The sequence below is a fragment of the Rhinolophus sinicus genome, linkage group LG05, assembly GCF_036562045.2.
Source record: "Rhinolophus sinicus isolate RSC01 linkage group LG05, ASM3656204v1, whole genome shotgun sequence".
NCBI lineage: Eukaryota > Metazoa > Chordata > Mammalia > Chiroptera > Rhinolophidae > Rhinolophus > Rhinolophus sinicus.
Window position 1 is genome coordinate 52,902,571 of NC_133755.1, and position 23,178 is coordinate 52,925,748.

The 23,178-nt window shown below is 45.4% G+C and overlaps 1 protein-coding gene across 1 annotated transcript; it reads left to right on the forward strand.

Annotated features, from left to right (window-relative positions):
- The first annotated feature begins 299 nt into the window (after positions 1–299).
- On the forward strand, positions 300–22,741 carry ACTG2 (actin gamma 2, smooth muscle). Its single transcript, XM_019712879.2, has 9 exons — positions 300–392; positions 9,164–9,325; positions 10,210–10,338; positions 15,017–15,127; positions 15,384–15,468; positions 17,087–17,248; positions 17,905–18,096; positions 19,843–20,024; positions 22,520–22,741. Exons 2-9 carry the CDS (start codon positions 9,200–9,202, stop codon positions 22,661–22,663), a joined length of 1,131 nt encoding a protein of 376 aa, XP_019568438.1. The 5' UTR covers positions 300–392; positions 9,164–9,199; the 3' UTR covers positions 22,664–22,741.
- Positions 22,742–23,178: the final 437 nt, after the last annotated feature.

Below are 23,178 nucleotides of genomic sequence, written 5' to 3' on the forward strand. Positions count from 1 at the left end.
CCCACTGCCATTCTTGGTATGGTTCTCTTTCCAGGAGCCGAGCTGCATCTGGCCTCACTCTGGGCAGCTTATAAGGCCTGGTGTGAGTTTTGTTTATGAGAGTGCAGCATAAAAGGAACAAATCCACCAGCACTGGGGCTGTTGCCACTGAAGGCCTTTTGCATACATTTTTCAAATGATAATTCACTCTACCCAATCTCTTCCCCCACCCCCCAAAGCCGATTTATTGAAAAAACCACCTTATATGGCAATATGGCTAACACACCGTCAGCTGGCCTTTTTAGGGACTCTGTTTAAAGAAGATCCGCCTCTGGGGTTTTATATTGCTCTGGTATTTATGCCAAAGACACACCAGCCCTCAGACACTGGGAGAAGGACCTCTCATACATTCGGTGAGTACTTGCAGCTTCTGCCAGCTCTTCCTTCCCGGGGCTGCCTGGCCCCCTGGGTGCAGGAGCGCCTCCAGATTGGCCTGGCTTCCATGACGCTGGCCCAGGTCACACAACAAGGCCCTGGGCGCACAGTGGTGCCTGCAAGCACGCTGCCGCCTGCCAGTACCAGGCGTTTCTGGCCATGGAGACTTCGGGAGCAGGGGCAGTCTGGATCAGTGCTCCCAGCACCCCTCACTGGGTGGGGGTGGGAAATAACACCCGTGGTGTCTACTCGCCCTGCTCACCAGGGGCAGTGCCCATCCACACTCTCCTGTGCTTTGTCAGGGCTCCGAATGTCTGGCAGGCTGTTCTAAGGGAGCAGATGCTTTTTAGAAAGCCGGCTTCTTCTCAGGGTCTTTGTATCCAAGCCAACAATGGTCTCAGTGTCTGTGAGATGTCTCTTTTGGGAATAAGAGTGTATTTTCTTCAGTCCCCTGTGGGTCTTCCTGTCCTGTGACTTGTGCTTGGCTGAGATGAACAGAGAATTTTCTCAGCCCTTGAAGGCTTCAGGGTCAACGGGAGAGGTGGAAAGTCAGGAGTGGGGTAGGGATGAGTGTTCTGTGGCATCAAGCAGTTTTAGGCCTGGAAGGAATATAGAAACCATCTAAGTCATTCTCTGACGAGGCTGCTGAGGCCTACAGAAGTTAAGTGACTTGTCGGAGACTCACATCCTGCCAATGCCATTGTTCCCCTCAGGCCTTCATATCTCTTTATGGCTGAGGCAGGCTGCTGTAGTGCTGCAGGCATTGGAGGCAGGCTGCCATTTGGCTACCAAAGTTACTGAGTGACCTCAATTTGCTCTCCTATACAATGGGAGTAATAGTAATAGTAACACTACTTGGCAATGCTGTTGTGAGGATTAAATGAGATAGTACATGTATAAAGTGCTTGGCTTAGCGCAATCAGGGCCTGGCCCTGAGTGCTCAAACTTTAAGAATCACCTGGAGGGCTTGTTAAAACACAGTCTGTCCTACACCTCACCCAGATTCTGATTCAGGAGACTGGGGTGGGGCCTGCTAATTTGCATTCCTAATAATCTCCCAGATGATGCTTAATTCTGCAGGTCTGAGACTGCACTTTGAATAGGGAGGCTATAACTAAGCGCTTGCTTTTGCTTTTATTAATTGAATGGGTTTAGACTTTGAGGTGGTCCCTTGGGCTGAAAAATGTGCTTCCTGTGACAGAGATGAATGGGTGCTGGAGAAACTTCAATGGGCAGAGAGATTCTACATGCCAAGCCTGGGAAACCAAGATAGGTAGTATAACATCCTGACCTTGAGGAACAATTTCTTTTTTCCTTCCCTTTATTCATCCCACCAATATTTATTGAGCTCTTACTATGTGCCAACACTGTCCTGGCTCCATAGGGACAGTATAGAGGCTTCTGAAATCATTGGGAAAGGCAGAGAAACAGATGATAACTAAGGAACAAATAAATGTATGAAAAGACTCCAGGAGGAGCCCCTCACCCAAGAGTTATCAGGGAAGTCTTCCTGGAGGAAAGGGTACCCAAGCTGGGTCCTTTAGTTGGGTGTATCCCAGTAGTAAGGAAGCACGGCCTTTGAGACTCGTTAAGTGGCTCACTCTACTGAATTTAGACTTCAAGGCAGGAAGTAGGGAGAGCTAAGTTCAGAGAAGTGAGCAGGGCTGGATTATTAGGGCCTTATGTAATACACTAAAGGAGTGGGCAATGGGGGACCACAGAAGGGTGACAAAAGAGATCTGCCTTTTGAAGGGACTGCTCTGGCAGCTGTGAGGAGAGTGGACTGGAACAGGGTGAGAGTGCAGTGGTACTGAGTTGGTCATGCAGGGTGGTGTGGAGATAGAATTAAGACACCCTGGGGATTGGTTGGCAAGGAGGCAGGAGGAGGCAGGGTGTTAGGCGTTGGCTCCAGGGTGAGTGGTGCAGTTCTGTGAGGGGCAATTCCAGTTTAGAGGGTGGTGATGTGGAGAGCAGTCCTGGAGGTAGAATTGAGCTGCCAGAGGGTGTGTGGCTAGAGGCGCAGTAGGCAGCTGGCTCTGCACATCTGGAGCCCAGGAGAGGGGTCTGGATACAGCTGGGGGTGTGAATGAGAGCCCCAGGCAGAAGCCGGCAGAACAGGTCCAAAAGGCAGAATCCTGAGGATCAGGAATATCACTAATTAGGAATCATTTTAAATTTAATTAATATACATCAGCCAAGTCCAGATACCCTGAGGTTAGAGGTGCTACTAGAATTGTCCACTGAGAGAACGTTTTTCGTGAAATGATTTCTCTCTGCCAGGCTCTTTGATCATATGAATATATGTGGTGTGCAGATTATAATAGGCAGCTGCTTATATGTCATTTGAAGCCCTCACCCCCAGTATTTCCCCAACTGTTATTTGAAGTCTCACCATCTGAAAGGCTTTCCTTTTAGGACTTAAACTTCCCGCTAATTTCCAAACTGTCCTTGGGAACTGGCAAAAATTCAACCTTCAGTAATCATTCATTTGTAAAGTGGATCATTCAACTCCTTCCAATATGACAGACTTCATCCTAGGAGCAAGTTCTGATGCAAAAGAGTAAGAGAGGTAATAAGAATAATTATTTTTGCAGTCTTTTGCAACAGGGATGGGCAAATTTTTGCTGTAGAGGGCCAGACAGTACATATTTTATGCTTTGTGAGCCTAAAGGTCTCTGCTGCAACGACTCTGATCTGCCACTATAGTAATAGCAGCCATAGGCAGTTTGTGAACAAATGATGGGCATGGCTGTGTTCCAATAAAACTTTATTTGTAGACACTGAAATTTGAATTTCCTGTAATTTGGGGGGGTCATGGAATATTTTTCTTGGGCTTTTCGGCAACCATTTTAAAATGTCAAAAGCATTCCTAGCTCGTGGACCACACGCACAAAAACAGGCCTTAGTGTACCAATCCTGATTTACAATTTACAAAGCACTTTCATTTCCATTGTTGTATTTGATCCATCACCCCTGGGAGATAGATGTTATGGTTTCCATTTCATAGTTGAGGAAACTGAAGGCCAGAGAAGGAGGCATGGGACTGAGCCATGGGAAGAGGCTGCCAGTTGGGAGGAGAAGAGCAAAGAAAGGGGGAGTGGAGGGAAGTCTGAGGCCAAAGCTTCGGAGTGACCGGGAGGGGCCTTAATGCCTCCGTCCTCATAGTTGCTAGGGGGCCAGCCCGGGAGATGAGTGAGTGAGCAAATTCTTTGCACTCATTATTGTCTTTGGTTTTGGGCCACCTTTGGGGGTGGGGTGAACTGTGTTTCTAACTTTGTGAACTCCTCAATGAAGCCCAGATGTAGTACGCGCTGACAGAGCCAGAACACGCCTCTCAGCTTTCTGCGAGTGCAAAGCGGTTGTGACCCCTGGAAACCACAGTGATTTTGGCTGTGGCTCAGCGGACACGCTCAAGTCTAGCCACAAGTTACCAGCAAGCAGCTGAGGAGGGTGTAGTATTTCTCTCGGCAGAGGCATTCCAGGAGAGTCTGGCTCCGTGCTCGGTGAAACCCTTCTTCCGGGGGCAGCTTGGGGCCCCGCGGAGGCTCCACTCCCGGCCAGCAGCCCTGACCCCGCCTACGGCTCCCTGGCTGCTCATTTGGTTCCGCCTTCAAGAAAGCAGATTTAAATCCACCCAGAGTGCTGCAGAATGGCGTTGTTGACAGCTTTAAGTCGCTTTGTGGCTTGTCCCTGGGAAACAAGTCCAATGCTCTCTTTCTGTGTGTGGGAAACGCAGGGGGAGACAAAAGGGCTCACTGAAAAGCCAGACAGGCTTGAGCTATAAATCACATGAGAGAGAGATGCTGAGGGGACCCTAGAGTGAGATAATCAGAGAGGTGTGGCTTTGCCTCTTAGCCACTTTCTAGCCTCCAAGGTTGCTTTCCTCTCAAGGTGGGCCTCCTGCTAGAACAGGGAAGCCTAACTGTTGGCTGAACAGCTTGTGATGAGAAAACTGTCTCTGTGTGGTTCTAACTCGGCCCGTGCAACATGACCACGCTGTCATGAGACTGGACTGTGGAGACCTGGGAATACTAGGGGCAGCGCAGACCACGTCTGGGAAGGGGCCAGTCAGGCGGTGGGATTGCCATCCAACATTTATTGTGCACCTACTATGTGCTAAACAGTGAGACAGGGTCAGGAGTTATAAACAAATCTAGATGTAATCATGGAGTAGGAGGGATTCAGAAGATCAGAGAGAGAAAAGAACATAGACCCTTTTGTTTTAGGGCTTTTGCTGCCAACAGCTCTAGAGAGACAGAGAAGCAGAAGCAAAAACACCAAACATGGAGACGTTATGACAGTGGTGGTGACGAAGGTACAAGCTCAGGCTTTGGAACCTGTCCTGGGCCGATGCCAGCCCTGCCTCTTCCTGGCTAAGAGACCTCAGGCTAAGTTTTTTCACTTCTCTGAGACTTGGTTTTAAAATCTGTAATGCAGAAAGAAAAATATCTTCCCTCAGGGCTTTTGTGAGGATTAAGTAGATAATATATGTGAAGGGCCCCCAATTTTTTAAAATTAAAATTACTTTTTTTTTTTTTTAACCAAAACTGGAACACAGAATATAGTCACCTAACAAAGCAGCTGTGCCTTTGCTATTGAATTAGATATGCTGCTCTCTCCATTGTATGGACGTTTCTGGCAATTAGGTTATAAACCAGTTTATGTATTATTCAACAACTTTCTCAATATTAAAGTTGTTTCTGATTTTGGTTATTTTAAACAAAGCTGTGATAAACTAGCTCTTGGCCAAATCTTTGCACTCACCCATGAGTGTTTTCCAAGGATAAATCCCTACAAGTGCCTTTGTAAAGTCAAAAGATATATACATTATATACAAAAGATATAGATATATACATTTTTAAGGCATTTGAATAGTATTTTCAAATTCCCCTTCCAAGACATAGTACAATTTGACACATCAGCAGTGAATGCAGGCCCCCTTTTTTCCAGGAAGGGTGACCCCAAGAACCGGACACAGTACTCCAGCCGGAGGTGGGGTTAGCTTTTATCTTGGCCACAGCACAATGCCGACTGCCAACAAGCCCCCAGGTCTTGCTCACTGATGCTGAACAAAGCTTTCACGGTTTGGTTATTTAGACTCATATACAGAACCTCATATTTATCCTATTAAATTTAATATTATTGGAGTCAGCTTATTTTCTCTGTCTTTTGAGATCTTCTTGGGTTTTGCTCTTCCATCCAACGTATTTAATATTACTCTCTCCCTGGGTCTGTTTTATCTGGAAATTTGATCAGCATATGCTCTATATTTTCATCCAACTCATTAAATTGTCACATGAGACAAAAACCAAGAGTAGAGCCCTGAGGCATATTGCTATCTCCAGGTTGACCCATCAATTATCACCTTTCAGTGACAGTAATTCAGGCAGCTACAAATATGCCTAATTGATTTATTGTTCAGCCCCCATGGCTTTATCAATAGAGACATCACAGGAGACCTTGTCAGATGCCAAGATCAAGCTAAGCTCACTGTCTCCCACCTTCTCCTGCCCAGTGGTCCTGAGAGAAAAGGGAGGATTCTTACTCTGACAACATTTGCTCTTGGTAAATCATGACCAGTTCTAAGAAATCACTGCTTTTTAATAATGCCTCTGGAAACCTACTTAACTTACATTTCAAGATTATCTGAGGTTTTAGAGTTTTGCCTTTTTTCTCTGTTGGGCATCGAACATTTGCCCATCTCCTGTCTTCTAGCATCTCTCTCCTCCATTCTTCCAATACGGTGGGAGGCTGAGGATCTTCTCTGCAATCCAGACCCAGAGCAGCTGGGTGCTTTCCTTCAATCTCCACTTCACCTCAAATCTTGATTTCCTCTTACCAATGTTTGTTCTCCCTTCGTTGTTCTGAATACCTTTCTCCTTGACAGCCATTGATGCATTCACTCATTCATTTTGATAACAAACATTTAAAGAGCCCACTCTGTGCCAGATATTGTATTACCGTGTTTCCCCGAAAATAAGACCTACCTGGACAATCAACTCTAATGTGTCTTTTGGAGCAAAAATTAATATAAGACTCAGTCTTTATTATATTATACCTGGTCTTATATTATAGTAAAATAAGACTGGGTCTTATATTCATTTCTGCTCCAAAAGACGCATTAGAGCTGATAGTCCGGCTAGGTCTTATTTTTGGGGAAACAGGGTAGGTACACTGAAGAATCACTGGGGAACCAAATAGACCCAGCTCCTGCCTTTACAGAGCTATGAATGAGCTGGGATATGCAGGGTTGATCACTGCTGGGGCAAATTCAAGGTGCTGTGGGAAAAAGAAGTGGGGCCACTAACTAAGACAAGTGGCCGGAGATTCCTCATGAGAATGCAGTGTCAACACAGAGACCTGGCAGGTGATTGGAGTTAAGAGTAGCAAACAGGTGAGGGGAAGAGCGTTCCAGACCCTGCATCTAAAGGTCCAGAAGGGAGAGGAAGTGACACAGTTCAGAGAATGGAGAGAAACTCCACAGGGCCAGAGTGAGAAGGCCAAGAGGAGGCTGGATGAGACTGGAGACACGGGCAGGGACCAGGCCGTGTTGGGCCCTGTTAGAGGCCAAGTTTGAGAGGTAGGACTTGATTTCCATGGCCACAGAGGGTCACGAGGATCAACAGAGACAGAAGCAGACCTGGCTCCAGAGGTCCCAGCGAGCCTCTCCCCTAGTGTGCCCTCTGCTTCGAACACAGCAGAGAAGGGTTTTCTAGCTGTCACATTTTGTTAATAAGCTTCCGCTCGGTCTCTCCTTAGCCTTTCTGACCTTGTGTTCACAGGCCTGTGACTCTGTCTCCTCTTTGCTTTGATCATCATCTTCCCTGTCCATCTTCAGCCTGAGGGCACTGAGGGGCCAAGGTCATGTGTTTCCAGAATACCCATCTCCTTCCCCTCTGTGCTTGCACATTCTGAATGAAGCTTGGGTGGGGCTTTCTCCACTGCCACCACCTGCTCTTTCTATGCCTCCTGCCTTTTTTTCTATGGACTCCTGGAAGCCGACCTTCCCAACCCGTCAGCTAGGACCTTTCCCACCTCCATCCCCCCCTGATCCACTCAGGCCTTTCCAGGTGAGGAGGCAATCAGCTCACCGTCTCCTGACTGTTTGCTGCATCTCCTTTATCATGTAGTGCCAAAAATGTCTCAGAAGTTGTCTTTTAACTTCCCCCAAAGAAAGAAAACCTGCAATAGATGTTGGAAAAACTAACTCCCCCATCACTTTGCAGCCGTCCCAATTCAGACATCAGTGATGGAAGAGGGACTTCTCAGTTTTCTCCATCTGAAGCGGCAGAGGGCAGTGAGCCCCACCGTCAGTCCCGTGCTGTGCTCTCCTCTCAGGCTGCCCCTTCCTCCTCAAGGTGCTTCTACCCTTAGGATTGTGTTTCCCGTGTAACTGCTGCAGCTTTTTTCCTTAATGCTATCTTATATTGATTTTAATGATAAACTATTAGAGAACACCGTCTCCTTGTAAACATTCAAAACATTACAGCTATAACCCAGCACCCCCTCTTCCCACCTCCACAGGTCATCACTGTATGTCTTAGACTTTTGTCCAGACCATTTTGCTGTGTGTTCATATCCACAAATAGCAAATTATGGAAAATACACCATATTGGTTTTCTTTTGTTGTTTTAGAAAGAACTCACATACGTGGTTTTATGCTATACATTCTGTTCTGCAACAACATGCTTTGTTGACTCAGTAGAACCATTTAGAAATCTAGCCACGTTCATCCGTATAGATTAGCCTGGCTCTTCTCTTACCTTCAGTAAATATCCTATAATTTGGACCTTGGGGTAGTTCCAAATTGTGTGTTTGTGTGTTTCTCTGGTTAAAGAGGTCCAGTTTTCCCACACCTTTGCCAACACCTATTATGAAATTTTGAATCTTAATACTATGATGGGTGAAAATGGTCTTATTTCATTTGCACTTCCCTGGTGACCAGTAAGGTTGTTCATCTTTTCATATAGTTGTTGGGTATTTGGGCTTCCTTTTCTGTCAATTATCTATTCATAGTCTTTGTTTTTCTTTTGGGCTGTTTCCTTGTCATTGATTTGTATGAGTTCTTTATACATAGTAAATAATAGTCATTTGTTATGTATTCTGAACACTTTTTCAACTCCTTTCCTAACCTTCAAGTTTTTTTTAGAGATTCTCTCCGTTGTATAAAAGCTCTGTAGCTACCTCAGGTCTTTAACAGGCAGGTGGATTAGTTTGTTCCGAGAGCCATAACCATGTATCACAGACTGGGTAGCTTAAAAAAGAGAAATTTATTTTTTCTCAGTTCTGGAGGTTAGAAGTCCAAGAGCAAGGTGTTGGCAGGGTTGATTTCTTCCGAGGCCTCTCCTTGGTTTGTGGATGGCTCTCCTCTTGCTTTGCTTTTGTATACTCTTCCCTCTGGGCACATCTGGTCCCAATTTCCTCTTCTTATGGAGACCCATCCTATTGGATTAGTCATGCTGGACACCAGTCATATTGGATTAAGACGTTTTATCTCCAAATACAGTCACACTCTGAGGTACTAGAGGTTAAGACGTCAACATATGAATTTTGGGGGTACACAATTCAGCCCTTAACAGCAGGGTAGAGGGAAGAGGCCCAGTTGCCGGAGACTTGGAAGCCAGGTGCATGCTGTTCCTCCTGGCTGGGCCCTGGCTGCAGGTGGGGGCAGGCCCCAAAGTCAAGAAGACCGTCTCCAACCTGATTTTGACAAGTGGCTGACTAGTTCCTTTCTCCCCCAATCCTCAAGGTGCTCCAGCCCCAGGTTCACTCAGCCACACTCACCATGTGTGAAGAGGAGACCACTGCGCTTGTGTGTGACAATGGCTCTGGCCTGTGCAAGGCAGGATTCGCAGGGGATGATGCTCCTCGGGCTGTTTTCCCGTCCATCGTGGGCCGTCCTCGCCACCAGGTGTGTGCTCATCGGGACACAAGGCTTCAAGCCACTGGGAGTAAGCGCTGCATTGCAGAGACTATGCAGAGCTGGGGGGCGTGTGAGTGAGTGAGTGTGTGTGTGTGTGTGTACACGTGTACACGCGTGTGTTGGGTGTAGGGTTCTCTCTTCTGATTAACTAATGGAGCAAGACTTTCGATAGAAATATCCAGAACCAAAATCATCCATCAGGCATGCAATGATGGTATCATGTCTGGCTTAAGTCTTTGAGGTTGCTAGGTTTGGAAGAAATCTGTTAAAAATATATGCAATTAAGCAAGCCCCTTGCCTTTAAGAAATTCATACTCCGTGAAGATATACCCACAACTCACTTGAGATCACAGTCTGGAATAGAGACAAAATATTCCACCAAGCAAGCACAAAGGAGGGAGAGACTAAATGTGAACGGAGGGACTAAGGAAGGGGAAGACTGTAGAAAAAGGGATAACTGAGGCTAAGGAGTATCTCAGCATGTGGAGAGAACTGTACCACCTGAAGGTATAGTATAAACATAGGGTATTTGAGGAAGACAAGTACAAGTAGTGTGTGTGTGTGTGTGTGTGTGTGTGTGTGTGTGTGTGTGTGTGAAGTAAGGGGAGGAAGTGTATGGATGGTCCCTGTTCTATCTAAGAAAACGATACTGTCTTAGGAGAGGGAAGAAAGACAAGCCCACAAGAAACCCTCCACCTTCTCTCCCCATCACCTTCTCATTCACTGGCATCTGCTTTACCCTTATCTCCTGCTGTTCTGCTTCCTGGAGGACAGTTTTCCTCTTTTCATCTTTCTTCAGAGGCCCTCTGATGCCTGAGTCCCTCTGATGGAAGCCCTCAGCCAATTCACATCTCTCTTCATTTGCTTTGCAGGGTGTAATGGTGGGAATGGGCCAGAAAGACAGCTACGTGGGGGATGAGGCTCAAAGCAAGCGCGGGATCCTGACTCTCAAATACCCCATTGAACACGGCATCATCACCAACTGGGACGATATGGAGAAGGTATGGGTGGACTCCCCCTTGAACAAGCTCATTTTACTAATAATACATCATCATGACACATTGTGCCCAGTTAACTCTTCCTCTAAAATGTTTCTTACATCCTTTTTTTCCTTCCTGTCCATCCCCTGGCTATTCTCCAACCAAGGATGCCAACGTCTTTCACTGGACATTGCAGTGGCTTCCTTCATTTGTCTCCTGCCTCAGTCACGCAATTAAATTTACACTGTTGCAAAGCACATCTCTCTAAAAACAGCTCAGGTCATGTCACTCAACCTCCTCAGGAATCTCCCTGAGGTTAGTGGCTCCTCACTCACCAACAGGAGTTCCGAACTCCCTGACTGGCATGCGAGGACCTGGCCTTCCCTAATTCCCAGCATCATCCTTTCACACGCTTTCACTCTAAGCCAGTGCTTATCCCTTCTTCCAAATGCTACTGCCTCTGGAGAGGCAAATAGCTTCTCTTCTTTTTATTTTCCCTGTCGTGACCTCCGATAATGCATCGATGCTATATTATTATGATGATTCTCTAACGAAAATTTTAAGTAAGAATTTATAGGGGTTTTTGGAAGCTTGTTTTTGTGTGAGAAAATGTGGGAGGGAGCAATGTTTAAATGGTAGTGTGTGATCAACAAAATCATGTGTGCAAAATGCTAACAGAGCCTTCTAAATATTCTTTTGATAAATTCTTCAGACAGTTGGCTGAGAGTTCTTGTTTCTGCAGTGAATGCCTTTTGACATGTTATAGAGGGCTTATTGAGCAGTGTGGGCGCCCCTGGGAATAAAGGATGCTGGTTCAAAATCTGTAATCCACTATACTTTTCTCTAACTCCTGGATTGGGTCACTCTGGGTGTGAGATAAACAGATAAAGGGCAATAGCTTTCATTTCACACAATGTAATGGTTAAGAGCACAGACACTGGAGTCAGTGAGAGGGAGATCTTGTTGCAAATCCTTCCCTCCAAGCTTCAGTTTCCTCATTTGTGGAGATAAAAATACTTTCTTCATTAGGTTGCTTTGGAGATTGAATTAGGTAATATTTCGTGTAATCCCAAGGCGTGGAACATACTTAATGCTCAATAAATGGTACAGAGTACTTGTATATATCTAATAATATCTAATTTGAAAATACGACAAAAACATTTTATTCACAGCAATAACAATATAAACTCTTTTTTTAAAACCCCGAAAATATGTTTTGTGCCTTAAGAGAAAAACTGAATAAGATAAAGCTGTCAAATCTTCTCAAATTAATTTATGGGCTCTTTGCCATTCCAATAAAAATCTCACAATTTTTAAACTGTATACATTTAAGGAGTACAATTTGATGCTTTGATATATATTTTATATATATATATATATATATATATATATATATATATATATATATATAGTGTAGCAATCACCACATTCAAGCTAATTAACATACCTGTCCCCTCACATAGTTACTCATTTTTTTCTTGTGAGAACACTTAGGATTTACTTTCTTAGCAAATTTCAAGTCTATAATACAGTACTGTTATCTATAATCCCCATGCTATACATTAAATCTCCAGAATTTATTTATCTTGCATAACTGAGACTTTGCATCCCGTGACCAAAATCTCCTCATTTTTCCCTCTGCCCACTTCCTGGTAACTACCATTCTATTCTCCACTTCTGTGAGTTTGACTTAAAAAAAAAAAAATCACAATTTTTCATTATGCAAGATAATTAAAACTGTAGTTGGAGAAAAAATAAGGCTAAATGTATGAGAACAAAATGAATAAGAAAAACTATGAGAGGAGACTTTCCATACCCAAATATTAAAATATAATATAGAGGGGCGGCCAGATGGCTCAGTTGGTTAGAGCACGAGCTCTGAACAACAGGGTTGCCAGTTTGATTCCCACATGGGCCAGTGAGCTGCACCCTCCACAACTACCGTGTTTCCCCGAAAATAAGACCAAGTCTTATACTGTATTTCCCTGAAAATAAGACTGGGTCTTATATTAATTTTTGCGCCAAAAGATGCATTAGAGCTGAAGGTCCTGCTAGGTCTTATTTTTGGGGCAACACAGTATTCATCAAAGTTCTGGTGAAAGAAGTCATAGAGAAAAAAGTAACAAATGTGATTTCTTAAAAATCCTAACTTCTAGCATGTGAAAAATAAAACCAAATTTAAAATGCAAGCAACAAATTGCAAAATATATTCATAACAAGTGCAATGAAGGATTAATATAAACAGCTAGTGCAAATTGATAATTAAAAATATGGTCTCAGGTGGCCAGCTAACTCAGTTGGATAGAGCGTGGTACTGGTAATAACACCAAGGTTGCCAGTTCGATACCTGCATAGGCCACTGTGAGCTGCGCCCTCCTTAAAAAAAAAGAAAAAAATACAATCTCCATGAGACAAATAAAGCCTATGAACAGATAATCTGCCAAATAGAAATTATTAAACTCGTTTGAAACAAAAATACTCAAAGTAAAACAACTAGGTATTATTTCTATCTATCCAATTATTTCATATTTTAAGAGAAAGAACACATACGAAGGTTAAGGCACTTTATTATTCTGGAGTAAAGAGTAATTTAGCCTCTTTTTTGGTAATAAAAGTCAAAAAGTCTTAACAATTACCATACTCTTTAGCCCAGTAATTGCACTGTTAAAATTCTTTTCTTTGGCGAATATTCTGAAAAGAAAAAAATGTAATATGCACAAAGACAACTATCAGAGGATTATTTGAAAACAAAAATTGAAGATACCAAGAATAGTAATGTGATTAAATATATGATGGTATCTGATGAAATGATGTGTAAGCATTACACACAAATGTTTGCTCAGCTTGTTAAAGATAAATATTTACTATAAAAAGGAAATTATGTTATATTAACTGAAAAGTAGCAGGAAGCAATGAACATAAAAATGTAATAGTATAATAATAAATAAAAGTATATGAAATAAATGAATACTAATAGTGATACATTTGAAAATACATAAAAGTGAAAGATTGGGAAGAAGAAAAACAGCCAAATATTTACTGTTTATTATTAGGTGATAGAAATATGGAAAATTTTTATTCCTCTTAAAAACATTTTTTCTAATTTTAACATTATCAATATCTTTCATTTTTAAAGTACTTTATAAAAACTCCAAAAAATGAAGTAAAATGAAGTGCAGCTACTTGGGCCCAACACCCAACGGTTCTGAGTCATGGGTCTGGGGACCTGTGCCTCCCGTAACAACCCAGGTGGTGCTGCTAGAAGGCATCTGACGCCCACATTTGAAGAAAGACTAACATTACTTATTCAGACTGATTGCCATCTCCTGTGACACTTTCACAGTCCAGAGCCCTGGCTTGTGCCAATTGCTCTGCCTCAGATGGCCTTCCCGGCCTCTGACAACCTTCCTTTGCCTCCAGAGCCCACCTATATCCCCCAGGAAATGAGCTGCAGCTCCCTAGTGCTTCACTTAAAATGTGCATGTGTCTTTGTGTTTTGTCTTTTTGTCTTTCTCCCCTCCAGACTTTGAAACTAAGGTCTAGGTGCCATGTCTGGTTTATGTCTGCCCTTTTCACATTTAGCACCATCCTAGCACAAAGCCGGGGGCCTGTAAATATATGGGTACAGTGGAATGAAATGATCCTGTGCCCCGCCTCCCAGGAGATGAAAGCCCAAGGTCCCTGGCACTCTTTGCGGAATCCCTCTGAGATGAAAAAGTGAAAAAGTCCTGTGTTGTGGTCCTCGATCACTGAAGCGGGAACTGGACGCAGAGGGAAGAAATAACTTCCTCTGAAACGGTGGCTCTCCACTGAGGCAAGTTTGCCTCCCCGAGGGCATTTGGCAATGTCAGGAGACAGTGTCACTTGTCACACAGCTGCCAGGAGGGGTGCTCTTGGCCTCTGGTGGGTGAGGGCCAGGGATGCTGCTAAACATCCTATAAGGCACAGGCCAGCCCCCCTGCAACGAGGAATTATCCGGCCTCAAATGTCAAAGTGCTGAGGTTGAGAAGCCTTGCTCTAACGCACCAGCCTGTTCAATAATAAACAGTAGAAGTTCAAGCTCAACTGTCAGGTTCCCAGCAGGAGACAGTATATGTACTCAGCTGGGGTTGGGGAATTAATTTAAGGAAGAACTACTTACAGAGGTGTGAGCAGAGTTAGGGAACCAAAAGGAACAGAGGGTAGGTCTTACACCACTAGGCTGGGGGGTGGGGGGCACAATGTCACCAGAACTCGGTGAGAGCTGGAGCCCTGGGAGAGGGGCCACCCAACAGGACTGTGCTCTAGAAGGCCACACCATTGCCGGGAGAAACACCCTGACCTCGCTCCCTCCTCCCATTCTCCAACTTTTTGCTGGTATCTTCCATCAGCCAAACATACATGTAGTCAGAAGCCAAAAAGCAAGGAACATACAAAGCAGGGGTGAGGAGGGAGAAGGATAGAAAGAAAGGAAGATCGGAGGGAAATAATCAATACACTGAGTATAATGGCCCCAGGCCTGAGTCCTGTCTGGGGCTCTCTTGAGAAGGGATATAATAACTTCTAAAGGTCCATCAGAAACTTCCAGGGCTGACGGTTCTCTCCAGATCCAGCCCATCCTGAGAACACTGAGCCATACTCCCCCAACATGCACATGTCGACTGGAATTTTCCAGCCCACTGGGAGTCTGCTGGACTCATCTGACTTTTCTTCCAAACAGATCTGGCACCACTCCTTCTACAATGAGCTGCGGGTAGCACCTGAGGAGCACCCCACCCTGCTCACGGAGGCCCCCCTAAATCCCAAGGCCAACAGGGAGAAGATGACCCAGGTAAGAGGCCAGGCAGACTTGCACTGGCATGAGAATGCAACACGGATGGCCAAATCCTCTCTCCCATTCATGCATTAATGCAAAAGAAATTTTTTGAAGACCTGCTATGTGCGTAGTCCATGCCAAGCCCTCTGGTAGGTGGGAGGAGGGTAAATAGGCATAGTTCCTGCCCTTAATAAGTTTATAAGCCATTCTTTGGGCCAAGAGGTGCTGTGATTTCTGCCAGACGGTCTTTAATTCTGCATTGCCCTTTCAGATCATGTTTGAAACTTTCAATGTCCCTGCCATGTACGTTGCCATTCAAGCTGTGCTCTCCCTCTATGCTTCTGGTCGCACAACAGGTGAGTAACCCTGCTGTAATCCATGCCCTTTCTGATTACAGGGGGAGGAAGGGGAAGCTGGGCTCCTGCAGAGGTTCCTGCTCAGAAGAATCAAAGGGACAGCCAAAGTCCAGAGAAAACCTTGCATAGGGATAACAGAAGGGAAGCCCATGCAGAGGCGAGTCTGCCCAGTATAGCTGGAAAGAATTCGCATAAACAAACCATGATTAGTATATCCAGCAAGGGCCATTTCCCTCATAGTGGCCAGACCAGGAGCTTATACACACTTCCCAACAATGCTGGAATGTTTCTGCTCATGAAGCAGCAACAGCAGAACCTGTGATGGTGGATATGGAAGTGTGTGGCCTTGGTATAGAAAAGTGATCAGGGAACTAGAGAGACCTTCAAAATAAAAGCCATTTTTAATAGAGGCTCGACAACTTCCATGAATATTGTTCAAACATTCATTCATGTATCCATTGATTTGTCCATTCCTTCATTCATTTGATATTTTCCATTACTGTCTACCACGTGCCAACCATTGTACCAGGCCGTGAGCACACACTGACAAACAAGACCACTCCAGCTATTATGGACCTAACAGTCTAGTGGGGGAGAGACAAAAGCAAAGGCATTTCACTGAAGGTGAATAAGGACAGTAGTAGGGAAGTACAGGGTGTATACTGTTTTATGTCCTGTGCTTTGCACTTGATTTTATGTTGTAAACATCATGTTTAATGGCCATGCAGTAGTCATTATATGATGGTTCCATAATTTATTTATTTATTTTACCATTTGTCTATTGCTGGATCTTTAGGTTGTCTCCAATTTTTCTTTTTTTGTTATAAAATATACTATGATCAGCATCCTTGTACAAGAGTAACCTGGTGGTCCCTGGATGTTTATTTTACATCTGGCCCTTACTGAACCATCTTTTTAGCTCCAATCATTTCTCAGTTGATTCTCTTGGGTTATATACCTAGGTATATAACCACATCATCTTCAAATAATGACAATTCTGTCTCCTTTTGACAATAATACCTCTTATCTCCATTTTGTGCCTTATTGCATTGGCTAGAACTCTCAGGACAATATTAAATAATAATAATAAAATAACAACCTTGTGGTGTTTCCCCATCAATTATGGTGTGGCTGTAGGATTGAGAGCGATTTCTTATCATGTTGAGGAAGCATATTTCTCTTCATGGTTTCCTAAACGTTTCATCAGTAGAGAATGTTAATTTTTTCAAATTGCTTGGTTTTGATAGTCCCTTTCAGATTAAGCATTCCAATTGCATGTGCATATGTGTTAATTTGATGCATGAAAGATGTGCAAATTATCCAGTGTCACTTAAAGAGCGTGCCGTCTAGATGCAAATTGACAACTGTGCGTTATCATGAAAAATGTTTCAAGGAATACAAGAAGAGGAGACATTTTTCTCACTTTCCAGAAGACCGCAGTATCATTTGGGAGAATAAATTGATGTAAACAAAAAATATGGTTGATTATTGCATGCTGGGTGAATTTTCTCAGCTGCAAAAGGAAAATATGATAGTTGGAGATATTGGTAACGGGTCCCAGACGAGACAGATGAAAGACCAGAAAGGTTTTCCTAGGTCCTATCCCCTCTGTCCACAGGCATCGTCCTGGATTCCGGGGACGGCGTCACCCACAATGTCCCCATCTATGAGGGCTACGCCCTGCCCCACGCCATCATGCGCCTTGACCTGGCTGGCCGCGACCTCACAGACTACCTCATGAAGATCCTCACAGAGAGAGGCTATTCCTTTGTGACCACAGGTATCCAGCCCCTTTCCTGATTCGGAGTGCAGTTCACGACCAAATCTGATCTAGGACCAGAAGTTCTTAGGAATGATGAGACGTCGTGGCTCTGTGTGCTCAAGCTCTCTTAGGATAGACAGGGAAGCCCTCGGCTGGGGCCGGGCCTCCGGACAAAACCAGATAGTCAAGGCCATCTTATTTAAGCACAAAGGTTCCCAACCGAAATGCCTCGGGATGGGGGACAGGCCTAGGCTTACTTCTCCTACACGGTGCTCAGCTGAGCCCTCCAGACATGCCTTTTCACAGCACCCCTCCCTCCCCAGGAACCTGCCACCGCTGTCCATGAACACACTCAATCAGAGCTTGTTTTGAACAGCCCTGAATGGTAGTAATGCGTGATGCATTTCACTACCTGGGGGCATTTATGGTTTGGCTAAGAGGGAGGTGTCATGCCTCAGTGGGCACCCTGGGCAAGAGGGGCTTTGGGATAGAGGCCGTCCTAGAATCTATAAGATCACACATACAAGCCTCTATCTAGACAGGAAATGTGTCCTGCAGGGCCCTCAGGAAGGTCTGCACCATTGTCATAGCAAGGAGAAAAGCCCAGGAGACATTTTGCTTTGAACTCCCCCTTCCCACTGAGTATCTCTTTTCTGTCCTTCTACTCCTTCCAGCTGAGCGAGAAATCGTGAGAGACATCAAGGAGAAGCTGTGCTATGTGGCCCTGGATTTTGAGAATGAGATGGCCACAGCAGCCTCCTCTTCCTCCCTGGAGAAGAGCTATGAGCTGCCGGACGGGCAGGTCATCACCATCGGCAATGAGCGCTTCCGCTGCCCCGAGACCCTCTTCCAGCCGTCCTTCATTGGTGAGGCGCTGCCCCCAGCCCCTGCCAGCTGGGAGGGCAGGGTGCAGGGGTGGGTAAGAGATGGAAAGACAAACACCAGGGGTCACACAAACTTTGTTTTTTGTTTATACATAGGCCATATTTTTCCAGGAAGAGCCAAAAATACATAAACAATACAAGTAGATAAAATCTAATTTTAAATAACAGGGTAAGGAAATCAAGGTAAAGGAAAAGCAGGAGAGGGAATATCATAAGAAACTAAGAATGAGTTTAATAAACAAAACACTTCTTGGATCACTCAACATTTAGGTCACGGGGCTGAAATTTGTAGCAATAAACAGGATGGGTTTGGGGCTCAGACCTGGTTGTAAGTCTTGACTCTACCTTTTCAAGCCCTGTTACCTTGGACGTTACCTTCTTCAAATCTCACTTTTCTTATCTATAAAGGGGAAATAATGATAGTACCTACCAGATAGGGTTGCGACAAGGATTAAATAAGAGCATAGTACAAGGACAACTACTTTCTTGAGAAGTGTGTAAGGAAAGATGGGCCTATAAGCAAATGCTGATACACAGCGCAGCAGTCAATAGCAAACTGGACAATGTGTTACAGGCCTAAGAAATCGGGAAAGCCTTCTTTGAGAAGGTGAATATTTGAACGGGACCTTGAAGAATGAATATCATTTTATGGTATCTGGGGATGGAAGCACTGCAGAGTGGGGAATGGCGTACAAGGCAGATAGAATTGTATATGCAAAGGCATGGAGGTGTGAAAGGTCATGTTCTATTTGGGATATGATGAAAGAATTCTGTGTGTGTGTGTGTGTGTGTGTGTGTGTGTGTTTGTCGTGCTTGCACACGGGAAATGGGGGAGAATGGCTGGACGACACAAAGAACATAGGGATTAATCATATCAGCAGTGGAGATCCCCTGAAAGCTTTTAGGCAGCAGAGTAGCCAGGTCAGGTTTGTATTTTAGGAAGATTCTTCTACCTACTGTGTGAAATTATACCACATGGACAAAAGACTAGAGGTGGGGGAGGCAGGTAGGTGGGTATGAACCGGTTTGGCGCACAGGAAGATCTTGGTGCCAGGCTAAGGAAGCTAAATGTCAATGGGGGACTGCTGAAGATGGCATCATGGGTATGTCCACCCGAGGGAGGACCATGTGGCAATAAGAGAGAAGGAAGTACTGACACGTGCTGTAACATGGATGACGCTTGCAAACATGCTAAGTGAAAGGAGCCAGACACAAAAGGCCACATAATGTATGCTTCCATTTGTGTGAAATGCCCAGAATAGGCAAAGCTAGAGACAGAAAGTGGATTAGTGGTTGCCTAGAGCTGGAGAAGGGGGAAAAGGGGAGTATCTGCTAATGGCCTGGGGTTTCTATTGGAGGGTGTTAAAAATGTTCTCAAATTACATTGTGGCAATGTTCACAACTCTGTGAATATACTAGAAACTAACCTGTACTCTTTAAAGATGTACTCTTCATGGCGTGTGAACTATATCTCAAGTAAGTTGTGAAAATAGATCAAAGTGTTCCTTCAGAAATATACCTCAGGCAACAATGGGAAAGCTCAATCAGAACAGGGGAAATGAAAGGCAGGGCAATAACCAGTTAGAAGGTCTGATCTTGAAAACCATTTGGGAGGTGATTAAGGGTGTGAACCAAAGTAGTTGCAACACCAGAAGGGTCACCTGAGGAGCTGGGGGTGCCAGTGTTCATGAGAGATGGATGTTGACCAAAAACTATGCTCTCCACTAGGCATGGAGTCCGCCGGAATTCATGAAACAACCTACAATTCCATCATGAAGTGTGACATTGACATCCGCAAGGACTTATACGCCAACAATGTCCTCTCCGGGGGCACCACCATGTACCCCGGCATTGCTGATAGGATGCAGAAGGAGATCACAGCCCTGGCCCCCAGCACCATGAAGATCAAGGTGGGTGTTGACGCAGTTCCTTCATCCTGTCCCTTGTACGGTGAGCTCCCAGATGCTCAGTCACACTGCCAGGCCTGCTGCTCGGAGGTCTCTTGGGCTCCGCTCATCCTGGTATGGGCCAGATTTCATCCTGGGAGAATTGTGTTCCTTGGGGACTGATGAGCTGGAAACACGTTTAGCATGGGTTCTCAGACATAATCACATGATGTCATATGACAAGGGGGTGAAAGAATTTGGGGGGAAGGGAATATTGAGGGGGTTGAGGAGGAAATCAGGAGGAGGGAAATAGACGTGAAGAAAAGAAGGCAGCAACACTACAGCATCTCTGAACTTTAAAAAGGACTTGGGTGTTACCCCCGAGGAGGATGAAAATTTCAAAGAGAGGAAGTTTGGCCATGGGGCAGGCTGCTGGTTTGAACTCACAGGGCCACCCGTGATTCCTAGACAGCCTGTTGTCCCAGCTCAGCCACAGCGCTCCCCACTGCCTCTCTCCAGGGCTTCTCACCTTATAGCCTTGGTGGAATGGGAGCTCACTTGTCTTATTGCTCCTGCCCAGCCTCTGGTCCCCAAGCTATCAATAATAGGAACGTGCAGGCACTTTGCTGCTAGCAGGTTTGGAAAAAGAGCTGGGAATAGAATGGAGATAATGAATGGGTTGAAAGTTACAAAGTCTCACAATCAAGTTGGTCTCTGGGAAGGAGGCCTGACCTAAGGAAGCATATTCTCTGTGTCAGTATTCTAAGAACCCTCTTCACAAAGGAAGGCTTCCCCAGGCCACCCCCCGGCCTAGCAGATAGAGGGTGCTCAGCACAGGGAAGCAAAGCTTTCCCCAGAAAACAAATGAGAACGTGTACGTTCTTATCTGCACCCCGAGCCACTGGAGCAGCCTCGCTTACTGAGGCCTGCCCTCTGGGGGGCATCGCGCCAGGCCTGGAACGGGGACTTTATACCAGGACCATGTGTCAGGAGGCCACACCTAGTCTCACCCCCAGATTCTGGTTCATCAGGTCCGAGGAAGTCTCATCACCTACACTGATAAATGAACACCAGTGGTTTAATGCGTATCCCTATTTGTGAGCCACGGCCTGAGTTTAACATCATGTACCAGCCTTCAGGGTTTAGGGTGTAATTAATAGACGTGATCAAAGAAACTTAAGTAAGACGAGAAGAGGGGAAAGGGCACTCCAGGCAATAGAGCGAGCAAAGGTGTCCAAGGGTGTGTGTGTGTGTGTGTGTGTGTGTGTGTACGAGCACCTGAGACAAATCGAACAGCACAATATGTGTAGAGGAACTGGGGGAGATGAGGCAAGCCTCAGGATACAGAAGAAGAGATGTGGGGTTGGGGTGGGGCTGAGACTGAGGACCTTCAGCCCAAGACAAGCCAGAGTTTTCTCACAACTAGACCTGCCCAGCCATAAAATCTGTTACCTTCTCAGTGCCTCTGCCAGTCCCTGAGGTGTCTGTCCAAGGAGTGATGGGGTAACCTTTGTCGGCCTGAATAAGATACCTTCTAAAGACCCTTCTTATTCTGCAATTCCATGAGCTCTGTAAATTAGGAAATACGTAGAGAGGTTCTAAGGAGACAAAAAAACTAGTTTCTAGTTTGTTTTAGCACTGAAGTCTTAGACCCTTCAGAAACTGGGAAATTAGTTGAAGAATCGCAATCCTTCTAGACCCATTTTTAGGTGGAGTTCAAAGTTGTTTGACAGGACAACCAATTTCTAAAGGCTACGCTAAGGACTCCCAGTGGCAAGAATGAGCAATGTCTGTGTGAATTTGAGAACTTCTCAGATACGACTGGCTGTTGACAGATGACGCTCAAGACAGGGTCTGAGTAGACTGGCTCAGACTCAGGAACGGAGGAGGCCCAACCTGAGCTGCCCATGCAGGCAAACTCCAGGCAAGAACCGAACTGCTCTCCTCCTGTAGATGTTTGTGCTGTTCAGCTACTGCTGAGTAACAAGCAGCTGTGGAATCTCAGGGCACATAACAAGGAGCAGTCATCGCTCAGGTATCCGCAGGCCAGCTAGGAGTAGGTTGTCAAGGTCAGCCCTGGCTACACAGCTCTGCAGGCCCAGCCAGCTCAGGTCTGGTCCACATCTCTCATTAGGGGACCCGGGCTGAAGCCCCAGCAGCTCCTCAAGGGAGCTCTTCTCAGGAAGATGGCAGAGGCACAAGAGAACAGGCCCAACTGCATGCCTGAAGCACATTGCAAGCTCCTGTTGGGGTCATGTCTGCTACCATTTCGTTGGCCCGGCCCTAAGTGACAGGGTGGAACAGTACACTCTTCCTACAGAGGGGGGCAGGGTGGAGGGGGAGTCAAGATTTGAGCAATAATTCAATCTACCACAAGGTTTGCCCTGTTCCTTTCTGACCGTGGAGGCTGTCGTTTCCAGCCCAGCCCGGCTGTGTGATGAGATGGCGCCTGGACCGCCGTCCACCCCCTTTCCCTTGGGGACTGATCACGCTTCATTCACCACGTTTACTCTTTCCAGATTATTGCTCCCCCAGAGCGGAAGTACTCAGTCTGGATTGGAGGCTCCATCCTGGCCTCTCTCTCCACCTTCCAGCAGATGTGGATCAGCAAGCCGGAGTACGACGAGGCAGGGCCCTCCATTGTCCACAGGAAGTGCTTCTAACGTCAGAACACATTCTCTGGGGGTCTCCTGGAGACTGCTCTGTTACCAATCATGAAACATTAAAACCTGCAAGCCTTACTTCTCTGGGTGGGGCTCTTTTTTCCCCCCTGGGTTGTGTCTCACAGTGTGAAGGGTTTTTCACATCTGCTTTCTAACCCACACATGACCTTGTGAAATAGGTACCATTATGACCTCCGCATGACAGATGAGGAAATTGAGGCTCAGAGTAGTTAAACCTTTTTTGAAGAGCACCCAGAACCAAGATTAAAATCCAAGTGTAGCTGACTCTAAAGCTAGTACTCCTACTATATTACCTTGATTCCTTTCCCTTGAACATGAGTAAGAATGGGGGCTAGATGACTCTTGGGGGGGAGGTTAGGAAACAAGAGCTTTCAGAGATATTAGTCCTTGTACTCAAAGGTGATGCACAGAGAACACGAACAGAAGGAAAAACACAGGCTTATAGGATGCGTGGTTCAAATACAATGTTATTTGAACTTAGGTGAAGGAGGGGC

What these genes read in the sequence shown, in the direction of transcription:
- ACTG2 (XM_019712879.2), top strand. Translation starts at nt 9,200, where the DNA reads ATGTGTGAAGAGGAGACCACTGCGCTTGTGTGTGACAATGGCTCTGGC. An exon ending in ACAGGGAGAAGATGACCCAG is followed by an intron (nt 15,128 to 15,383) that starts GTAAGAGGCCAG and finishes TTGCCCTTTCAG; the next exon opens with ATCATGTTTGAAACTTTCAA. An exon ending in CCAGCACCATGAAGATCAAG is followed by an intron (nt 20,025 to 22,519) that starts GTGGGTGTTGAC and finishes TACTCTTTCCAG; the next exon opens with ATTATTGCTCCCCCAGAGCG.